General features: G+C 36.9%; 1 protein-coding gene across 5 annotated transcripts in view; it reads right to left on the bottom strand.

The window, feature by feature from the left end:
* MLH3 (MUTL protein homolog 3) overlaps positions 1 to 22424 on the bottom strand; it is a 136698-nt gene that overhangs the window by 79607 nt on the left and 34667 nt on the right. For all 5 annotated transcript variants that reach the window (XM_089999226.1, XM_089999229.1, XM_089999227.1 and 2 more), the window contains 3 exons: positions 5003 to 5060; positions 4774 to 4866; positions 4520 to 4685 (listed from right to left, as the gene is read on the bottom strand). In XM_089999226.1, the coding sequence (XP_089855352.1) occupies positions 4520 to 4685; positions 4774 to 4866; positions 5003 to 5060 (317 nt within the window). The remainder of the gene's footprint in view (positions 1 to 4519; positions 4686 to 4773; positions 4867 to 5002; positions 5061 to 22424) is intronic.

Here is a 22424-nt window from a genome sequence, read left to right as displayed (position 1 = left end):
AAAATCAGGACACTTAGAAGATCGTTGTTGGGACAAACATGGACGGTCAGCCTTCTCTTCATCAAAGCCTAATGTTCCAAAAGCAAATGTTACAACTTTAGAGGAAGCAAATGCAAATGAAACTACTCCTGCCAGCGACTGTATTGCTCTTATTCGAGCAGAATATGATGAACTGATAACCCATCAGCCTTCATCTTCTTCTCCTGTAGCTGGTGTTGCCTACTCAACATGGGATCATCTTCATAAAAATGATAGTAAGTGGATTATTGACTCTAGTGCCTCCAGACAATTGTGTGGAAATTTTAATTTCTTTTCAGATTATAAGGATATTACTGCTCATCGAGGAGTCTCATTAGCAGATGGGAGTTCCTCACCAGTTGTTGGTCAGGGAAATATTTCTATATCCTCCTCCTTACAACTGAAAAATGTTCTTCATGCTCCCAATTTTCCTCAAAGTTTACTCTATGTTAGTTGTCTTACCAAAGAACTAAACTGTAGATTGATATTTGATCCGATGGGATGTCATTTTCAGGATTTGCTGATGGGGAGGAAGATTGGAGGCTATGAAGAAAATGGAGTCTACTACCTACACCATCAAGTGGGTAATGTTTATGCTGCAGTGGAAGACTCATCCAGTCCTGTTCAGTGGCATCGTCGTCTTGGTCATCCTTCATTGTCAAAGCTTCATTATGTCTTTCCTCAAATTCCTTCTACTACATCATTTCAGTGTGAAGCATGTTAGTTGGGCAAGCATCATCGAAGTTTGTTCCCTTCAAGTCAGAGTCAGTCTAGTCATAAAGTTTTTGAACTTCTTCATGCAGATGTATGGGGTCCAAGTAAGATTCCTACTACGACTCAGTGTCGATATTATCTTGTTATTGTTGATGTTTTTTCTAAGTTGTCGTGGGTCTTTTTAATAAAAGAACGATCTGAAGTTCCAAGTATTATCAAATCCTTAATTCTTGAAATAAAAACTCAGTTTGAATCTGTTGTCAAGATTGTTCGCACTGATAATGCTCTTGAGTTTAAATCAAAAATTCTGTTACAATTTTACCAAGATCATGGCATTCAACCCCAAACTACATGTGCCTATTCATCTCAACAAAATGGGGTGGCTAAGCGCAAACACCGACACCTGCTTGATGTTGCCCGGACCCTTGTGACTCAATCCAATGTTCCTACGTTAAATTGGGGTGATGCGATTAGCACTGCTTGTTATCTGATCAACCCCATGCCTTCATCTTCTGTGGGTGATCAAATTCCATTACATATCCTAAAACCTAATGCCCCACTCTTTTCTTTCTCACCAAAAATATTTGGATGTGTTTGTTTTGTACACAAACTTCGCCCTGACCGTGATAAATTAGTTGCTCAAGCTACAAAATGCATATTTATAGGTTATCCAAAAAATCAAAAGGGATATCGATGTTATGATCATATTTCTCACCGATAGTATGTCAGTGCGGATGTATCTTTCTTGGAATCCATTCTATATTACTCTAGTACCGGTTCCCCGCTGCAGGTTGATCCAGCTTAGTCTTTTTCATTACCTATACCTCCTTTTCCTTTGGAATATGTGCCCTCATTACCGAACCAAACTACATCCTCTTCACGATTTCATAATCCTCCATTGGTATATGTGTGTAGAGCTCCACTTCCGCAAGGGCCTTCATGCACTTCTTCTCCTGAGGTAAGTACTACTGACAACAGTGATCTTCATGATGATGATAACAGGCCTATCGCTCTACGAAAGGGGACACGACAATGTACCTTATATCCCATATCTCATTTTGTCTCTGATGTTAGAATTGGAAATCAGATGAAAACTTTTATTTCAGCCTTATCTGCTGAAACTATTCCTCTGAACTATCAACAGGCAGAGCTAGATAACCGGTGGAAGTTGGCTATGCAAAAAGAAATGGATGCTTCATTGTCTCAGCATACATGGGATCTAGTTGATTCCCCAGTGGATGCTGACATTGTTGGATGCAAATGGGTATATAACATAAAGTACAAATCGGATGGTTCTATTGAAAGGTACAAGGCCAGATTAGTAGCAAAAGGGTATACTCAGACTTATGGTAGTGATTTTTTTGAAACTTTTTCTCCTGTTGCACGGATGGGCACCATTCGTCTTGTTCTCTCAGTAGTTGTTCATCATGGTTAGAGTTTGTGTCAATTAGACGTGAAAAATGCATTTCTATATGGGGATCTATCTGAGACAGTTTACATGCAACAACCTCCTGGATTCGAGGTTGAGGGGGAGTGTCAGAAGGTGTGTAGATTGAGAAAGGCGATATATGGCTTGAAACAAAGTCCGCGTGCATGGTTTCAAAAGTTGTTTGAGGTGATGTCAAGTTTTGGCTTTAATAGGTCAGCGGCAGATCATACATTATTTATCAAGAAAACTAACTCAGACATAGTTATTATGGTGGTATATATGGATGACATCATTCTTACAGGAGATGACATGAAAGATATTGAAGCTACAAAGGCTCATCTTCAAAAACACTTTGTTACAAAAGACCTTGGTTCACTTAGATATTTTCTGGGTATAGAAGTTGCCAGGAACCGTGAAGGGATGGTTTTGTCTCAACGGAAGTATGTTCTTGACTTATTAAAGGAAACTGGAATGTTGGGAGCTAAACCAGCAAATATTCCCATGGACTATAAAGTTTAGTTGTTTAAAGAAGGGTCGAAACCGGTTGATAGCAAAAGCTATCGCTCACTAGTAGGTAAGTTACTATATATAACTGTGACTAGGCCTGATATTGCTTTAGCAGTAAGCAAAGTTAGCCAATTTATGGACAAACCAACTGAGGTACACTGGAATGCAGCTATAATGATTCTCAGGTATTTAAAATCTTCTCCTGGAAAAGGGTTATTATTCAAGAAAGGTGGAACTCTGGAGATAGTGGCTTACTCTGATGCTGACTATGCAGGATCTGTAGTAGATAGAAAATCTACCACAAGATTTTGTCTTTTTTGGAGATAACCTAATTTCATGGAGAAGTAAGAAGCAAAATGTGGTTGCTAGCTCGAGTGCAGAATCAGAATATAGGGCCATGGCCCAAACAGCTGCTGAATTAATGTGGGTTCGTACGATTCTAAATGATCTTCAGGTGAAGGTTTCCTCTCCTATGACCATGATGTCTGATAACAAGGCTGCCACATATATAGCGAACAATCCTGTTTTTCATGAGAGGACAAAGCATATTAAGCTTGATTGCCACTATATAAGAGATATTGTTCAAGCTGGTCATATCACTACCAAATATCTAAAATCGGAGGACCAAGTTGCAGATATGTTTACAAAGTCGCTTGCTAGACCAAATTTCTCAAAATGCTGTGACAAGCTGAGCATGATTGATATCTATGCTCCAGCTTGAGGGGGAGTGTTGAGATTAAAGAGGTTTTAAGTTTAAGTTTTCTTAAAAGTAGGCTATTTGTTATTTCGTGTTTAATAAGGGACTTGTATGTAATTTCTTTATAATGGCTCTCTCTCTATTTAACATAGAGATTAGCCCTAATCGATAATACAAGTTTTACGTTCTTTCTCAGCCGACTTCTCTCTCTCTCTCTCTCTCTCTCTCTCTCTCTCTCTCTCTCTCTTTGTGTGTGTGTGTGTGTGTCGTCTCCTGTTGACTCCAGTAATATTCTCCACAATATATATATATATATATATAGATGTATATAACTATGTATACTATATACATATGTACATGCTTATACAATTTAACAAAAGCATACATTTAGAAGTAAACTTCAAGGAGATGAAGGATTTACAACACATTAAAATCCCCCTAAATAGTACAACATATCCTTTGAAAGCGAATTTCAAGAAATTAGAACATATTGTGATTGTTCGTTTTTAAGATAACCACATCTCCCAAACAGAATTGAAGAAAGCCTCCAACAACTAGCATGTATGTATGGCACCAACAAATATATGGCATGCCTTTAATGAATCTATGGTTGATATGGCTCCAGGAACCAATACTAAAGATACATCCCACAGTGCAAACCCAGGAAATGACAAGTTCAACATGAAGAAGAAAGAAAACAGACATGCCAAAACTATTAGAAAGTTTCATATCTCACGTTAAATTCTACAATTGCATTTGATGATTCAAAGTTAAGTTTGTAGCTTGATATAGGGCAACTCAGGTTCAGAACATATGCTGGATAAGCCAGTTGAAGATGTTCCTTTATTTGGTTTCGGCATCTAGATTTGTTTCTCCAAGAACACTGGAATTCAGCTACCAGATTATTCAGTAGATCATGAATCTGATTCTTGCTGACAAACCGTGTATTAATGTCTTCCTCAAGTAAAGGGCACAAATCAGATGAAGAATAGAATCAAAGAGGTCATCATTAGATAGAGAAAGATAATGGATACAGAAAAACTGCAAAGCCTGCAAAAAATATTGCTAATTTAGTAGAGGCAATCTGAGTGCATGTAGAAGGAAGTCTTACATTTTTCGCTAGCTGAAAAAAAGTGTCAAATTGATACATCTACCTTTGCAGAGAAACCAAGAACAGGACCGGAAAGGTACCCCAGAAGCTTCAATCCAGCTTTTGAGAAATCAACCTTGTTTACAATAGAAGAAATGTCCACTCCAAAGTATGCAGCCAGGAGTGGCAGAGGAGATGGAGAAGGACATGTGGACAGTAGCTCATTCTCACTGCAACAAATAAACAAGACAACAAATCCTTCATAAGAGGAAACATAACATGCTGCCCAGATCATGTAAGTGAATAACCAAAACTTACCTGTCAATATCAAACACTTTAAAAGAAACCTGTGGCTGAACAAGTGCGATATGAAGCACACGACTCTTAATCAAGCTTAGAATCTTCTTAGAGCTTCCATATAAAATCCACATGTGAAAAAATAGAAGGTTATGAATAATTAGGAAACTACAATACAATAAGAAAATATACAGTAGAAATGAAATATCTGAAACAAAGAACCAGAAGCTCAAATAAGATCAATGGAAACCTGGACAGCATGCATTTCCTTCGAACTGGCTGGTTGTGAAATAATTCATGGCATATAACTGTAGCATGTTGAAAGAAAAGTTATTAATGATTTGCGGGAAAAACAAAGTAGCAGAATCTCTCTCTCTCTCTCTCTCTCTCTCTCTCTCTCTCTCTCTCTCTCTCTCTCTCTCTCTCTCTCTCTCTCTCACACACACACACACACACACACCAAGGTTACTATTCGGTGAACAGTTTATTTATTATTTTTGTTGTTTTCCAGTTTCCACATGCTTCTTAAGCTACCAAAAAGTAAACTGACAAAATAATGTATCAACACTAGATGAACAAGTTTCCAAGTTTATGACCACAATAGCCAGAACTACAATCAACAAACAAGTAGTTTTTGAATTCCAATAACAAGACTAAAAGTAGTAAAACAAACTTTTTCATCCATATAAACCTGTGTTAGTTTTATTTTCATCCAAAAAAAATTCTTTGTCGAATCTTAATATGCATTCATTGCACATCATCCTTGGAGGTTGGTTTTACATAATCCATATCAGTATTGTGACAATTAGAGTGCTATTTATATAGCTAAGAATACAGAATTTCATGAGAGAATATTGAGATTGATTCACTTTACTCATAGAGCATACTTAGAAGGAATCATATCCTTGTCTTATATTGGGACTGCTGGTCAACCAGCGGATTGCTTTACTAAGAGTTTGCCTTTGATGACATTCCAACCAGGAGTTTATGTAATACCCTCTTTTAATTGTACATATGTTTATTCTTGAAGGGTATTCTTGTTACATAGCTTAGAGGTTATAGTCAACGATTTTGTCTTTAGTGTAACCAAAGGGGTCAACCCCCATATAAGTTGTATTTATCATTTTTTCAAGGCTAATGAAGCAAGTTTTGTATCTCTCTCTCTTTGTCATCTTCCTTAAGCTTCTTCTTCTTCTTCTTGTCTTCATGAAATCTTATGCATGTGAACATGATTCATGTTAAACCAACCAACACATGTTCTTGTAGAGCCAGGTGTTTGGGTTAACACTTGGCCCTGCAGGGCAGGCATTAAAGTCATTAAATGAGAGAGAGAGAGAGCAAGAGTTAGATCACTAGAGGGCTGAGCCCAGGGTTCCTCACAGCCAGAGGGGTCTCATGTCGCCGGTGAATAAAGGAGGACAAGCGCATCAGTGAGGAGGAGCGGCGAAAGAGGAGAAGAGTCATCGAGGGGGTTGGGGGGGAAATGTACTACAGCCCCCTTTTCCTTTTCTTTTTCCTTTTTTTAATTTTTTTTCATAACTTAGAAAAAAAAGACTATTAGCATTGCTTGTGTCGGGTCGAGTAGCCTCTAAGATGAGTCTATGTTACATAGCTCATAATAGATGCCCCACCTCTCCTAAAGGAACTTTCTCCTCCTCTTCTCTTCTTGTTGGCATTCATATGGCTACTATTGGCACCAACAACCCCTTTCTCTTTAGTTGCAAAGCTTCTCACTTATGATGCTATGCCAATAGTTGTAAGATCAAAAGTTGGAAGGTCATCATTACCAAAATCACTCTCCCATGGATGCACATATTCCATCTTTGTATCAAGCATCTCATTTCTTGTCTTTTTCCCCTTAAATCTCTGAGCAATTGTGTAATATCTTGGAAAATCTGTACCTATTTTAAATTTAATAAATATAATTTTTTCTTAAATAATATGTTTTTCAATGTCTTGGATTAAAATAATATATAATATATTCATAATAGGGGGCTGACGCACTTTGGATCCCGATATGGATCTTGAACTCGCTGCCCGAGATCCATGATCCATCTGCATTAAGAGAAATAAGTAGTTACAATGATAAAAAATAATAATAAATTATAATAATAATAATATAAGATATATATATTATATATACATTTTTAGAGTTTGTTTAGAAAGGGACTTTTATTTCCTTAAAGAAATAGAGTTCCTTCTATTTCTCAAAAGACGTCCCCCTCATTGGAAGGGAGTCTTATTTCTGTTTTATAAAAGGGGCGTGAGCCCTCTCTCTCAATCATGATATTGAGAGAGAGGGTTGTATCAAGAGAGAGAGAGAGCAATGAGTGACGGCTGTAGTGTCATTTCCTTCCTCTCCTTCAATGCCTCCTTCTTTCTCCGCAGATCAGCAAGCAAAGTACAGGTCTCGCTCTTAACCCAGTAGAAAGGGGTGTAGCATGGGTCAATCATGCACGGGTTTAAGGATAATTGCAGAATAGGGTGGAAGCCAATGTAGTTCTGCATATTTTTCTGGATTTCTTTGGAATTAATGAGTTTAGGGTAGAAACGTGTGTTATTTTCTCTGCTTTTTTTTTATCGCATGTACAGAGCATGCTTGGCTAAGTATTCTCCACATAGAAATAAACCATGTTTCATTCCCTCCAGCATAATCTGATTTTCTGTTGGGTTCTTGATTTAAACCCAAAGAATCTGCCCAAAAGTCAGAATCACGTGGGTTATGATCAAGGTTTATTTCTGTTATGATCAAGATTAATTCTGTTGGGATTTAAATTTACTGGGCATACATATATATTTTAATTTGAGCTTTTTGTTCTTGGATTGGGTTTACACTGGGTTATGATCGAAACTATTTTTGTTTAAATTAGATGTATCGGGATTGCATATTCTGATCTGTGTGTTTCTTGTTTTATATTGGGTTCACAATTTAGGTAGTTGGATTTAAAATTTTGTTTAATTGATGTTTATACTAAAGTCTTGCATTTATAAAACTAAATTGGTAGACAGTCATATATTGGGTTCAACGACTAGAAATAGAGTCGTTGGGAGCTCCCAACAGCTCTATTTGGCTAATGACCAAATAGCCCATATTAAGAAGGGAAATCACAAAAATATAAAAAATAAAAAGGACAAATATGGCCCCTAATGGGCACAACCTATTACAATGACGTATATATATACATACAACTTAACAAAAATAAAAACTTAACTTAACCTATTACAATGACAAAAATAAAAAGCACAAAAATGCCCCTAATGAGTATTACTTATTACATCATTTATAAATACATGTATATATATATATATATATATATGTATATGTGTATATATATACATACAACTTAACAACTTGTTGATGACATCTACACTAAGTTTAGGATTTCAGATGACAAGAAGGTGGAGACTCCCGAGGTAGTCAATGCAAAACTGAGATTGGAAGATAGGACTCTACTGGAGGATCCCACACCTTATAGACAACTAATTGGGTCTCTCACTTACATGTTTATCACCATACTAGATATAACTCATTTTGTGCATTCAACAAGTCAGTTTCAACATGCTCCCACCATCGTGCACATGAGTGTGGTATTAAGAATCATCAGATATATAAAGAACACAATAACTAAGGACTTTTATTATCCTCATCCTCACAACAACAACTACGCCTTCATCCCAAAACAATTGGGGTTGGCGATATGAACCAAAAAAGAAAATCATTCTGGGTCTTCCACATGAATCCTTCTCCTCCAATCATTTCTATCCAATGCCATGTCCTCAATGAAGTTCAAAGCATTCATATCATTTCCTATCATCTCCATCCAAGTCTTCTTAGGCCTACCCCGACCTCTTTTAACTAATATATTTTCCCATTTCTCCATCCTTCTAACTGGAGCATCATTAGGCCTTCGCCGAATATGTCCAAACCACCGTAAACGATTCTCTCGCATCTTATTTTCAATGGGTGCAACACCTACCTTCTTACGTATCTCCTCGTTCTGAATCTTATCTTTTATTGTATTTCCACACATCCATCTAAGCATTATGCATCTCAGCTACACTCATTTTTTGAATATGATGTCTCTTGGCAGCCCAACATTCCGTACCATATAGTAAAGCGGGCCTAATTGTCGTCCTATAAAACTTTCCCTTCAACCGCAATGGCATTCTACGATCGCACAACACTCTAGTTGCACTTTTCCATTTCATCCACCCAACCTTTATCCTATGATTTACATCTCCATCAATTTCTCCATACTTTTGAATGATAGATCCCAAATATTTGAAACAGTCATCCACCAGTATTTCTTGTTCACCAAGCTTCACTACACTCCCATCACTACTTCGTTGCTTACTAAACCGACATTCCATATATTCTGTCTTACTCTTACTCAACTTAAAACCTCTTGCTTTCAATGTATGTCTCCATAATTCTAACTTAGCATTAACCCCAGCTCTAGACTCATCAATCAAAACAATATCATCAGCAAACAACATACACCACGGCACATTTTCTTGAATTGATCTTGTAAGCCCATCCATCACTATAGCAAATAAGAAAGGGCTTAATGCAAATCCTTGATGTAACCCAACCGTTATAGGAAAATTGATTGTCACCCCTCCACAAGTGCGGACATTGGTTACTACTCCTTCGTACATATCTTTAATTATACTAATGTACTTGAGAGAAACACATTTCTTCATCATTGTCCACCAGAGAACATTCTTAGGTACTTTATCATATGCCTTCTCCAAATAAATAAAAACCATATGCAAATCTTTGTTCCTCTCTCTGTATCTCTCAATAAGTTGTCTAAGAAGATGTATAGCTTCCATAGTTGATCTTCCAGGCATAAAACCAAATTGATTCTCTGATATCATGACAACCTTCCTCATCCTATTCTCAATCACTCTCTCCCAAAGTTTCATAGTATGACTCATGAGTTTTATACCACAATAATTTGTGCAATCTTGTATATCACCCTTATTCTTATATAGAGGCACCGAACTACTCTTCTTCAACTCATTAGGCATCTTATTTGTCTGCCAAATCTTGTTAAAAAGATTTGTCAACCATTTTAAACCTTTCTCACCCAAGCATTTTCAAGCCTCGATAGGTATACCATCTGGGCCAACTGCCCTTCTTGATTTCATTTTCTTCAAAGCCTCTGCAATTTCTTTCTTTTGCATCTTGTGCATGAAGTCACGATTCATCTCATGAAAAGGAATGGAGAAGTCTCCAAGATCCTGAGCATGACTTTCATTAAATAGCTTATCAAAATAATCTTTTCAACTCTCCTTAATCTCCTCATCTTTGACTAAAACCCTTTGTGTTTCATCTTTGATACATCTAACCATACCTAGGTCCCTCGATTTCCTATCTCTCATCTTTGCAAGCCTATAAATATCCTTCTCGCCCTCTTTGGTATCCAACTTGTCATAAACCTCCTTATATACCTTATCCTTCATGTTTCGAACTACTTTTTTAGTTTCCTTCTTTGCTATCATATACTTCTCCAAATTCTCATTATCACGACTCTTACTTAGATTTCTATAACACTCTCTTTTAACCTTAATAGCTAATTTGACATCCTCGTTCTACCATGATGTATCCTTACCTAGCAGTGCATCGCCTTTAGACTCGCCCAATACCTCCTTAGCCACCTTTCTCATGCCACACGCTATCTTATTCCACATTGATTCTGAATCCTCCTCGAGACACTAATCAGCTTCCTTAACTATCTGCTCTACAAACATTCCTTTTTTAGCTCCTTTCAGTGCCCACCACTTAATTCTAGGATTTATCCTATGTCTATCCCTTTTGCGGCATTTTCTAATTCTAAGATTTAAAATTAAGACTCTATTTGTGTAGCTACACTTTCTCCCAGTATAACCTTACAATCGATGCAACAACCCCTATCTCTATTTCTAAGTAGGAAAAAATCTATCTGACTCGTATTAACCTCACTTTTAAATGTTACTAGGTGAGACTCCCTCTTCCTAAACCAAGTGTTTGCTAAGATCATATCATAGGACAAACCAAAATCTAAAATTCTTTCTCCACTTTCGTTTCTTTCTCCTATACCATAGCCTTCATGGATACTCTCAAATCCATCCCTACTAATGCCTACATGTCCATTAAGGCCACCGCCGATGAAAAGTTTTTCTCCATAAGATATCCCTTGTACTACTCAATCTAAATCTTCTCAAAATTAACGCTTAATAGAATCATCTAAACCTACTTGAGGTGCATAAACACTAATAATATTAATAATATCTGTACCTAATACTAATTTAATAAGTAAAATCCTATCACCCTTCTTACGGACCTCAACTACATTATCTATAAACTCACGACTAATAACAATCCCTACTCCATTCCTATTCCTATTTATTCCTGTATACCAAATCTTATATCCCCAAGGTTCTATCACTTTTGTTGTCTCACCTACCCATTTGGTCTCTTGTAGACATAAAATATCCATCTTTCTCCTACACATAACATCTACTAACTCTACCAACTTACCAGTTAAAGACCCTATGTTCCAAGTGGCTAAGCTAATTTTATGGTCTTGAACTATCTTCTTTACCCCCACCCATCCAACAAAGTGAGGGAACCCTTGCCTATTTGACACCACACCCGGGCGCCGGTGTGACGCGTCGCTTCTAGGCGACAACCTAGCAACGCTTGCCCATTTATCACTGTCTCTGGGCCTATAGAGTACAGCGCGTCGCTCAGTAGGGAACGCCCCAACGAAATTCTCATATTGGTTCATATTCATAGGGTGTGACTAAGTTTTTATGTTGGTTGTCACTGGTCTACCGCAACCCTCCTCCTTTATCCGGGCTTGGGACCGGTAGTGTATAATTAAACAGTTATACACAAGCAGAGTTTCAACCATTGGTTTTTGTGTGTATTATCCTCATCCTCATCTTTAAATTTTATTTCTTATACTAATGCTAATTGGGGTGAAAATCCAAATGATAGGGTTTCAACCATTGGTTTTTGTGTGTTTTTAGGTGAATCTTTGATCTCTTAAAGATGCAAGAAATAGTAGAAAGTCCCTCTGTCATGCACTGAAGTTGAGTATAGAGTTATGACCACGACAACAATGGAATCTCAAAGATAAAGGGGTAATCATATTCAATCATTCGAAGATGTGTTGCGACAATAAAAGTGTTGGTATATTACCAGCAACCACACCCTCCACGACCGTACCAAGCATATTGAGATGGGCTGCCATTATGTTCGAGATGAATACTTGAGAGAAACCATTGAATCGAAGTATCAACTTGCAGATTTCTTCATAAAAGCTCTTTCTGCACCTTATTTTTTGTTTCTTCTCATCAAACTTTCGGTGTATACACCGTAAGTTTAAGGGAGGGTGTTAAAATAGGTTGTTTTTGTACACATATTTATATTTATATTTATATTTATATTTATTTATATATATATGTATGTTTCCTTTATTGAAATAAGTAATACCTATTAGGGGTATTACAATCTTTTTACTTGATGTAATTATAATAGGGTTTTTTTTCTTCTTTTTATTTTTTATGTTTTGTATTGTCCTTTGACTTTTAGTCAAAGGACATAATGATAATCCTCCAGGATAATTGGGACCAGGGTTACCGAAAGCGCCATACCATATGGGAAAGCGCACTTCCCCGAAGCATGTTTCAGAAGCGCAAAACATGGCGCTTCCAAAACGTGCAGGGAAGCGCCAAAAAAAAATTAGAAATGGAAAGCGCGCTTTCCTTTATTTTATTTTATTTTGTGTTTTTTTTTTCTTACTTTTTCTCTTTTTTTGCTTCCCCCTCTCTTCCCCCTCGCTTCCTAGGTCGCTTCCGGTTCACTTCTTAGGTCACTTTCGGTTCGCTTCATAGGTCGCTTCCGAGACAATTCTTGGTTCACTTCTAAATTGTCCTGGACTTTCAACTTCCTAAAATTTTGTAAGTGTCTCGCTTCCCACTTCTACTTCTTGCTCTCGCTTCTCTGACTGACAACTCTAATTGGGACCTCCCCAATAGCTCTATTTCTAGCCATTGGGGGAGGTCCCAATGGCCCTCTATGTGGTTGTTTGTGTATAAATAGGGGTGAACCCCCTTTGTTATGTAAGCTTGTCTCAGTCTCTTCTATCTCAATAAGATATATATTTTTCAAGTGTTTTGTGCTCTCTTATAGCTTGTTCAAGCTCTTATTTGCACTTTGTGCTTGTGTAGTGCCTTAGTCTTTTATAGTGTTCATTAAGTGGACTTTGTATTTGTGCATATGCACAATGTATCTTTTTTTGGTTTTGGCTTGTTTCATTACACTGGCAACTCCTTTGATGTGTGTGGGACAATATTTTGATGTATTCCGGCAAAATGATGCTTTAGCCGAGACACACCCCGAAAAATGAGGTTTTATAATAGTTGCATCTTATTTTAAGGCAAACTCTAGTTTTTATATGAGTGCCCTATTCTCATGTCGAGTTTCTCAATATCAACTTTCTCCAACAAAATCAACAAGGGAACAATAAGGTTTTTTTACCTCAATCCACATCTTTAAGTGAATAATGGGAAGAAAGATGCTACCTTGCACAAAAAATGCAAAATCCCTCTCTCTTGCGCAAGGAATAGCCCCCCAAATCACCATTAAGCCTTGTAGGGTGGTGGGTTGTGTTAAAAAGTGTGTGTGTATGTGCGTGTGTATATATATATATATATATATATTTTAGTTTGTCTAGTTCATTTTGAACTAGACTCACAGTAGTCAACACGTTGTTGTTGACTAGTTTAAGAGTCATTACAAATAGAGTCATTGGACTAGCTCCAATGACTCTCTTTGAGTCTCTTCAAGGCCCATCTCTTCCTCTGGCTTATGTGTATAAATAGAGGTAACTCTCCTCTCATTGTATTAATGTTTTTTAAGCATTTTATGTGAATGAAATAAAAATTATTATTTTTACTCTTGAGCCTTCTCATTTGTGCCTTTTTTGGGGTTGTGGTTAATGTGTCTTTAATAGAGACTTGTGAGCATTTGTGCTTTTGTTGAAGGTCTTCATTTTATTACATGGTATCAGAGCTTCCAAGCTCCTGGATCTTAGAAAGTTTTTGCCTCGATTTTTATGTCATTATAGCAAGAAGACTTTTCTCCTTGTCAGTGATTCAACTATTCTTGTGTTTGCATAGTTGAAGAAAGGAGTGGAACGTTGGCTCAAGAGATCGTTGACTCTAATCAAATCTTTCTCCTTGTTTTCTCATCATTTTTTTCTCTTCTTTCTTTTTCTCTCTCATCTTCTTTCTCTCTCACCCTTGTAAGAATGGATGACAATGATAAAGTCATTGTCTTTTTGAAACAGCGGAAACAAGTAATACTATAAGGTTAAGTATTCCGAAACATTACAGGTGGAGCAAAACCAAAAAAGTTATTTCAATATCAATAAATAATAACATCAGAGTTTCTCACACTATCCCTGGAACAGTAAATCCAAAATCTCGATCGAAGCCTCATCCCGCAGTCGCTCATAACATCTACTCTTCACCTGAAAATTTATAGGAATTAGACTACAACTGTCTAAGTAGGAAATCTGTAACTTTTAATGTGATATATCACGAATCTAGTATATGATATGGGTGTCAAGTATGATGTTCAGCACATACTAAAAAATAAGTAATGGTCTATGCTACGTCAGTCAACAATTTATCAGAAGCTAACTGGCAGATAACATCAATAGCATCATTTAAATATCTCATAACTACATACGAATTCACACAATGATTCAGAGGAATGCAATTATGACAACTACATAATTCAGGTAAGCATTCATGCAACATGGAACAATTGTTAAGCATGCAGAACATATATCAATAACAAGAATCATAATGTAAGTAAGCAGTATATTTAACATACATTAGAACCTAAACAACATGCATTCACCACTATGTAGCAATTAAAGAAATAAATAAAAGATGTGTGTCCTACTGCATAGCAAAAATATGCATGATTTATGTGCAATGCATGAACACTTTATTATCTTTCCTTAAGGTTTTCCTTTTCCATATGCATGCCTTATTAAATACATACAATTTAAGTTCCTCTTTTTAATTATCATTGTCCGCGGATACACCAAACGGGTACAAACCCCAAAGTCAAGTTAGGTTCCCAGGGTAGCTTAGCACACAATTTTTATTTTATTACTGGGTTTCAAACTTAGCCCTCGACCGAATCACCTTCAGAACATTAGACCTCCATATCTAATGTCGGGGACACAACAGACACCTCACGCCCACAAATGTCACTTCCTTGGTACCAAAAATAATCACAGTTGTGACAAACACACCACCCCCAGGTAAAGTGGCAGACTCTCCTTAAAACCGTGGTCAGGAGAAGGAACCTCAATATCGGGTTCAAGGGACAAAATTGTAGCACACGGAGTTTTTTTATCCTCACAGTCTCCCCAAGACCGGTTCTCTAATATTCCCATACTCCAGATGAGATATCTCAGAACGTATATTACATTGTTCTTATTCATCATCTTTTTATTAAAAGCCAATTATTGAGTTTTGCAATTCAGCGTGCAAAAACAAGGCAAAAGCTCGCATCTACCCCTGCGAGAACCATAACGAGACTCCAGCCCGTTGAAACACATTGAACAGTGCAATATAGAACAATAATATAAAATATGATTTTTGCGATGCATTTAAACAATTAAAGAAAGAGCGAAGCAAAGTTCAAGGCTCACCAGGCCTGTGATGATTCATTTAGACCATCGATGCATCGTAAGCAAAAATCATAACTTGCAATGTATGCAATGAGGTCAACATGCTTCTCAATGCATATCTATTCAACCCAAATTAAAGTATGCATGAGTTACCACATTTATATGCATGTGTTCACCATCCATATGCAAGTGCTTTCATGTAATCACTTAACACACATGCATTCATTCATAATTCATAAGTATATGAGAACATTTATGCATGATTGTACATGTCAAACACACATCAATTTTATGTATGAACAGGTACTTGAAACTGATTCATAAATGCACAATAATTAAACATGTTCCATAAATGTAGGCACATGAAACTTTTCATTCATAACATGTGTTAACATCAGCACACATGAACATAACCCAGATCTAGAAATTGAAATTTCAGGGTTGCACACATCCACATCACGTATGCACCTCTACCAAAGCAATAACATATTAACAAAAATCAAATATTCTCACGTGTTACCAATTCTACAACACAAACATTGATGCCCTAGTACCTTTAAACCAGTCAGGCATACAACATTTAAGTTTAAGTTTTCTATCAGTTTTATTGCTATTGTGCACAAGTTAACCACCCAAGTACCTGCATCGGGTATTCAATCCAATATAGCGCATTAGGCAAGGTTTTCCCAAGTGCCTGCCTCGCGGGAAGGCACATGTCCATGTGTCACTAAGTGCACCATCATATGTTTGGAACCAATATAACCTCATTCCTCAAACACAGTTAACATGTTGCATACAAGCAATTCAAAACATACCTTCAAAAAGCAGTTAAGCACGCATCTCTTTAGTTTAAGTTCTCTTGACATACCTAATTTTCACTGTCCACAAATCATCGGACTCAAGTACCCCCATCAGTACTTATGTGTTGGGTAAAAATCCAAATGGTTCACTTGGAATTATACCATATAATCCCAATGGTGTTATAATTGGTTTATGTCCGTATCAGTTTTATGCACAACATACAAAATAAATTCAATGAAAACTTAATTTATCTTTAAACCAACTGTTGCTAATCAGTAAGTAATATATTGCAGCCCAATCAATGATAACAGTAACAGTAAATGTTGTCGAGCAAATTGCAGTCTAATCAAACATACATAATCATGTGTCTATATTTTTGTTTTTACCATGTAACATAATCACTGTAACACCCCAAAATTTTAACCCAAATTTAAGAGGATTTTTTTTTTTATCAGCGGAAACAAGAAATAATATAGGGTTAAGCATTTCGAGACATTACGGTGGAGAGAAAACCCAACACATTTATTTCCTTCCATTTATCAAGGAATAATGACATCAGAGTTTTAAAAACATAAAATGAACTCAACCATCCCTGGAACAATAAATCCAAAAATCTCAATCTGATGCCTCATCCCGCAACTGCTCATAAACCCTAGTCTTTACCTAAAAAAAAAATAGTAAATTGATTGGAATTAGACTACCACGTCTAAGTAGAAAAACTGTGACTCTTAATGCAGGTACATCATGAGTCTAGTATGTGATGTGGGTGTCAAGTGTAAATCTTTAGTATATACAATAGCACGTAAAGCAACAACAATAATCAACGGTCATATACATGAGCAGGTAAACAATTATGCAATAACAATAACTGAGCAGGTAAACAATTATGCAATAATAATAACTGAGCAGGTAAACAATTATGCAATAATAATAACTGAGCAGGTAAGGCATAGTATGCAACATTAATAAGCAAGTGAGGTAGGCGATGCAACAACAATAACAATAACCTGCATAACTTTCATGTAATAGTTTAATCACCTCGTATTGACCCATTTCAGGATTTCAGATCATTACAATATAAAACATGCTGAAAAATATGCAAATGTCTCTTTAATGACTCCATCACAGTGATACCTAACTGTTCTAATTGATGTTTATCTTTTCTTATCCCGCGGGTACACACGGGCCGAGGCAACCATCACAGAAGAGAACGTTCGGGGGTATATTATTCAAAGTTGTTTTATTAACCCGAACATTCTAACTGAGACTGAAATCCCAAGGGAGCGGCCAGTGACCGAGAGAAACTCCCAAAGGCCAAAACCAAAACACAGGATGCATCCCTAACTTCTGTAGAAGAACAAAGAGCTACCACCTAGGACATATTGGTAGTCTGGGTCCCCCAACTCCGAGGACTGGGGACCAACGAGTCACTTTAGCTCGAAACAGTTAAACACGTCCCCGGAGTTTTGTACCACCTACCCTCTCCAAGGTAAGCCCGAATCTGAGTGGGTTAATCTTTTCATTTAATTATTTTCTCGAAGTACAGGGCATTCCCCAACTTCCTTCTACTACCTTAGCAGTAGATCCTAACCTTAGTCATTTTACCAAGGTGAAATAAACCATCCAAATCCTTTTTCCATATTGATTGCTTAAACCCACTCAAAGTGCTCCGGTGCCTTTAAACCAGTCAAGCACGAATGCCCCGGTGCCTTTAAACCAGTCGGGCGCACAACCCTTATGATTAAGTTTTCATCATTTTTCTTGTCGTAACCCACAGGCTAGTAGCCCAAATGCCCGTATCGGGTAAACAATCCATATTGCCCGCTAGGCAGAGTCTTCCCGAGTGACTGCCTCGCAGAAAGGCACTTATCCAAATGTCATTAAGTTCATATGTTTAGAACCGATATAACAACCTCATTCGTCAAACACAATTAACATGAGCTTAAGCCGTAAAAATACACTTCCGAATACATGCTGCATAAGCAAAACAACTCATACATTTTTTTTTTTTTTGACAAAAAACAGTTAAGCACACATCCCTTTAGTTTAAGATTTCTTGACACACCTAATTTCCATTGTCCACAAATCATCGGACTCAAGTACTCCCATCGATACTTATGTGTTAGGTAAAAACCCAAATCTAGTGTCTACCGAACACCCTAAGGTTTCAGACCTTGATCATTCATGTGATTACTAGTAAATTACTCTTAAAGTATTCATGCTTTAAGGATATACAACTGTGTAAGACAATACATGATCACACGTAATCAGACTTGATGTCATTTAATAAACCAGCATAGGAACAGATTTGATATAGTCAGCACACTGACATATAGTCATTATAATAATGAAAACCCTGGTTTGATGACAGAACACAACCTCTCATAGAAATCAAATTTGTTTATAGTTCAAAGAACAAAATAATAAGTAATCGGATTGGATAGCAATCCACAAAATAACTGTCAAACAATAACAACGCAACCAACCTTACACTAAGGAAAACATATGCTACATAGCAGGGTTTTGAATACAAGAGAAATGTAGTACAATATGCATTTGATTATCCAATACCATGTGCAGCTAATTCCAGAAACCTTTCTTCTTACAGTCTTAATAAATCCCTGACCTAAATGAATATATATTTACATAGTTCTTTGACCATTACGTATTGGATATCACTACTTTTAAACCCCATTGATCATGGAATAATTAAGAGACTCATACTGTGCATAAGCCTGATTATGACATATATTTTATTTCAAAGCTAACAGGAACATCATTTAAGTTTTCATTTGCTCAACAAAATTTCAATACGCCCGAAGCATTATAGTAGTGTAAAGGTAAAGAGTGCTGACTTAATTACATTAGATTGATACAGATGACAATTATTCATTCGGCCAAGATATTTGATTCTTTCTAATACTACATACTAATTTTATACACCTAACCTACTGGATGAACAAGGATGACCCCGGTTCTCAGAATATTCCATAATATGATGCTATCTTGCAGCTAAATCCAAACCAAGCAATCCAGGTAATAAGAAAACTGATCACTTTCTACACGAGTTGATCCTCAGAACTAAATTACTGAATCAAACGATTTTGATAAAATATTTGACCAGCATCTGCAAATACAATCTGCCATAGATACAAACATATTTACACAATTTACCACATAAAACCAGAAATCACTTGCCACAAGGCCTCAAGGAATATGATGGAGAAAAAGAAGAAGAGGAAACTGCTCTAAATGAAATACAGATGTTGGTACGCTATTTCAAGCAACGTACTATATAAAAAAAACAGTCTAGATCATTGCGAGTTAATCCAAGTACCCCTCCAGAAACAGAACATTGAATGGTTAGTGGAAAAGAGACAACCGTAATAAAAGTTACTACCATAACGGCATACAAAGATTACAAGGATATCCCGGAGAAAGATTACGTTAACACACAAATGTAACAAAACTAACCCAAAAGCGAATCTGACAGTGTGATATTACAAGAATTAATAAAACAGCTAGGAAGAGATCTACACAAGCCGAAATCCTTGGTGGTTTTGTTTGTTGTTTTTTTTTTTTTTTGACTAATAAAAATAGCGATACCCCCACTTGCATCACTATAACCTTCACCACTCGTAACAGAATGCCGACCCTCCCCCCAATCGAACGATTTGGGATTTCCTAAAATCCTTTCCTAAATTAAAAACCTGGAACCCTCAAATCCAAGAAATTGGGGTTCTCGGTTTAGGGTTAGCAGTGACCTTAATCATTCGAAGTTTCCCCTTGACCAACCCAAACACACCCAAATCCAATCAATAACCCACAAGAAGAGTGCAGAAATCCTACCTATTTCGGCGATTCTCCTCGGAGATGCCATGGATGGAGGTGCTGCCGACCACCCCAATCCTGCAACAGCCCAGATTTCGGAAATGCCACCGGCTACACTCGCTCCTCACTGCTGCCGCGAAAGGGAAGTCCTACCGATGCCGATGTCGCCACTGCTTCTTCCGATGAGAAGAAGGGAGAGGAAGAGAGACAGAGAGAGAGAGAGAGACGAAAAGCTTGCCGGCGTGGGGTCTCCTCCGACGAGCCGAGGAGGTCGAGGGAGTACGAGAGGGAAGAAGGAACGACAGCATCGTTGTCGGCGGCTGCGCACCATCACTGCCTCCTCCTCTTACGAGTTTGCAAGTGTGTTAGGGTTTTGAACCCTAACACACCCCTTTTATCGGGCTCTTTTTTTTTACTTTATAGGGTGCGGGTCGGGTCCGGTTCTGAGCCCCGCGACCCGTGACTCGGGATCCAATAGTAAAGTGGATCCGGGTCAGGTTTTGAATGTGGATCCGATCACGCTTTGGATCCGTGACCCAACCATTGTTTGGGTCTGCATGTTGGATCCATATGGATCTAACTGTGGATCCAAATATATTTTATTATTTATTATTTTATTTTATTTTCTTAATACATATGTATGATATTATATATATGTACCCCCCAATTGATATGGATCTGTTTACGTCAATTAAAAATTGACATAACTTAATATGGATCCAGGATCCATTGCGTTTCGTAAATCTTCTTTTTTTTTTTTATAAATTTGGATCCAGGTTAATATTGAAGTTCCGATGTCGAAGATCCAAATGAAATGTTATGGATCCGAACATCGCCTTAAGTTATAACAATTCCCACTAAAGTGTTGTAGAAATTTTCTCATTAAAACTTTGATTTAAACTTCGAGGATCCAATCCATTTGACCAAAATCTATAATTAACTATTCAATTTAAGGTTCGTGATCCGATATCTAAGATCCGAATGGAATATCAAAGTTCTAAACAGGATATTTGGGCTCCAATATTGAAGATCCAAATAGGTTATCCAAGATCCAATTACGAATAAATAATTAAAATAATGAAATATTCTTGTATCACCTTAATGACTTAAAAATCTAAGTTTATTTATCTGATAAAAATCATGGTTATTACAATCACAGTTCCGAACCCTGTTTGATGAAATTATATACATGCTGAATCGTAATTAAAGATTATCAAATTGTCCTTACTAAAACTCATTCTACTTTAATTCATCAAATTGCACATTCGCAGACCATAATTCAATTCAATATTAACTTTCAGAACACAGACTGATACAGTCTGTTTATATACAAGTCGTTACCCGATTACACAGGGGTGCAGAATGATTCACTTGAGAATAGGCATTTGCCGATTCATCTGAACACCGATAATGACAACATTATGCCACTCCATGTCATATATTTTGGGCAAAAGACCATGTTGTATCTTTCTAATGTTATCATCTGTCTCTAAAGAGCCAAGTTTTCAGTCCTTAAATGAGATATTTAATTAGCTCGTTTGAGTTTGCATAGCAACAAGAAATCACATCTTAACGGTAATGAAATACAAAAAATCAAAGTTAGATTAAGAAAAGAATAAGTTGCCACTAGTCCACTTGTTTCATAAAATTAATCACATATTGTACACCAAAATGTTTTTCATATAGAACTGGTACATGACCTGTGTACTCACCGATAAATTAGAAACATATATAAAAAAAACAAACTATACATTAAATAATAATTTTTATTAAAGTACTGGTTTATATAAGGCAAATCATTAATTGGCTTGTCATGACATAGAAAAAGATACCATCTCCTATGCGTTGAATCAAATTAACTTCGTCATAAAATAGATCATATTAAAAGGAGCAAAAATTTTATTGAAAAGTGATCTAGGATTGGATTGGAGGATGAAGAGATGAACAAAGATCATGATGACAATGATATCGTGAAATTCTTATTTCTACACCAAGAACCAAATATCTGTAACAATACTTCTTGCATCGTGGAATTCAAACAGAAAATCATAGAAACACCGACAGAAACATCAAAATCCCATAGAGAACTTTTTTCACCGCAATATCGTGCATGCGGGACATCCATATATGCAAAACACCAAAACCCATTACTTATATCCCAAGGGTTTGATTTGGGGTTTTCCCCCAACCGTGATCTTTTAGGCAGCCGAAACCCCCAAATCTGTCGATGTGGGGTTTTCGGAAGCCATAACCCCCACCCCACCTTCAGGTTAGGGTTATACACGAAAACCCCCAAATCTGGGTTGCAGCCACCGAAAAATCTGATATCTTACC

Source organism: Nuphar pumila, chromosome 3, assembly GCF_984573655.1.
Source record: "Nuphar pumila chromosome 3, dmNupPumi1.hap1.1, whole genome shotgun sequence".
NCBI lineage: Eukaryota > Viridiplantae > Streptophyta > Magnoliopsida > Nymphaeales > Nymphaeaceae > Nuphar > Nuphar pumila.
This window is presented reverse-complemented; position numbering and strand designations above follow the sequence as displayed.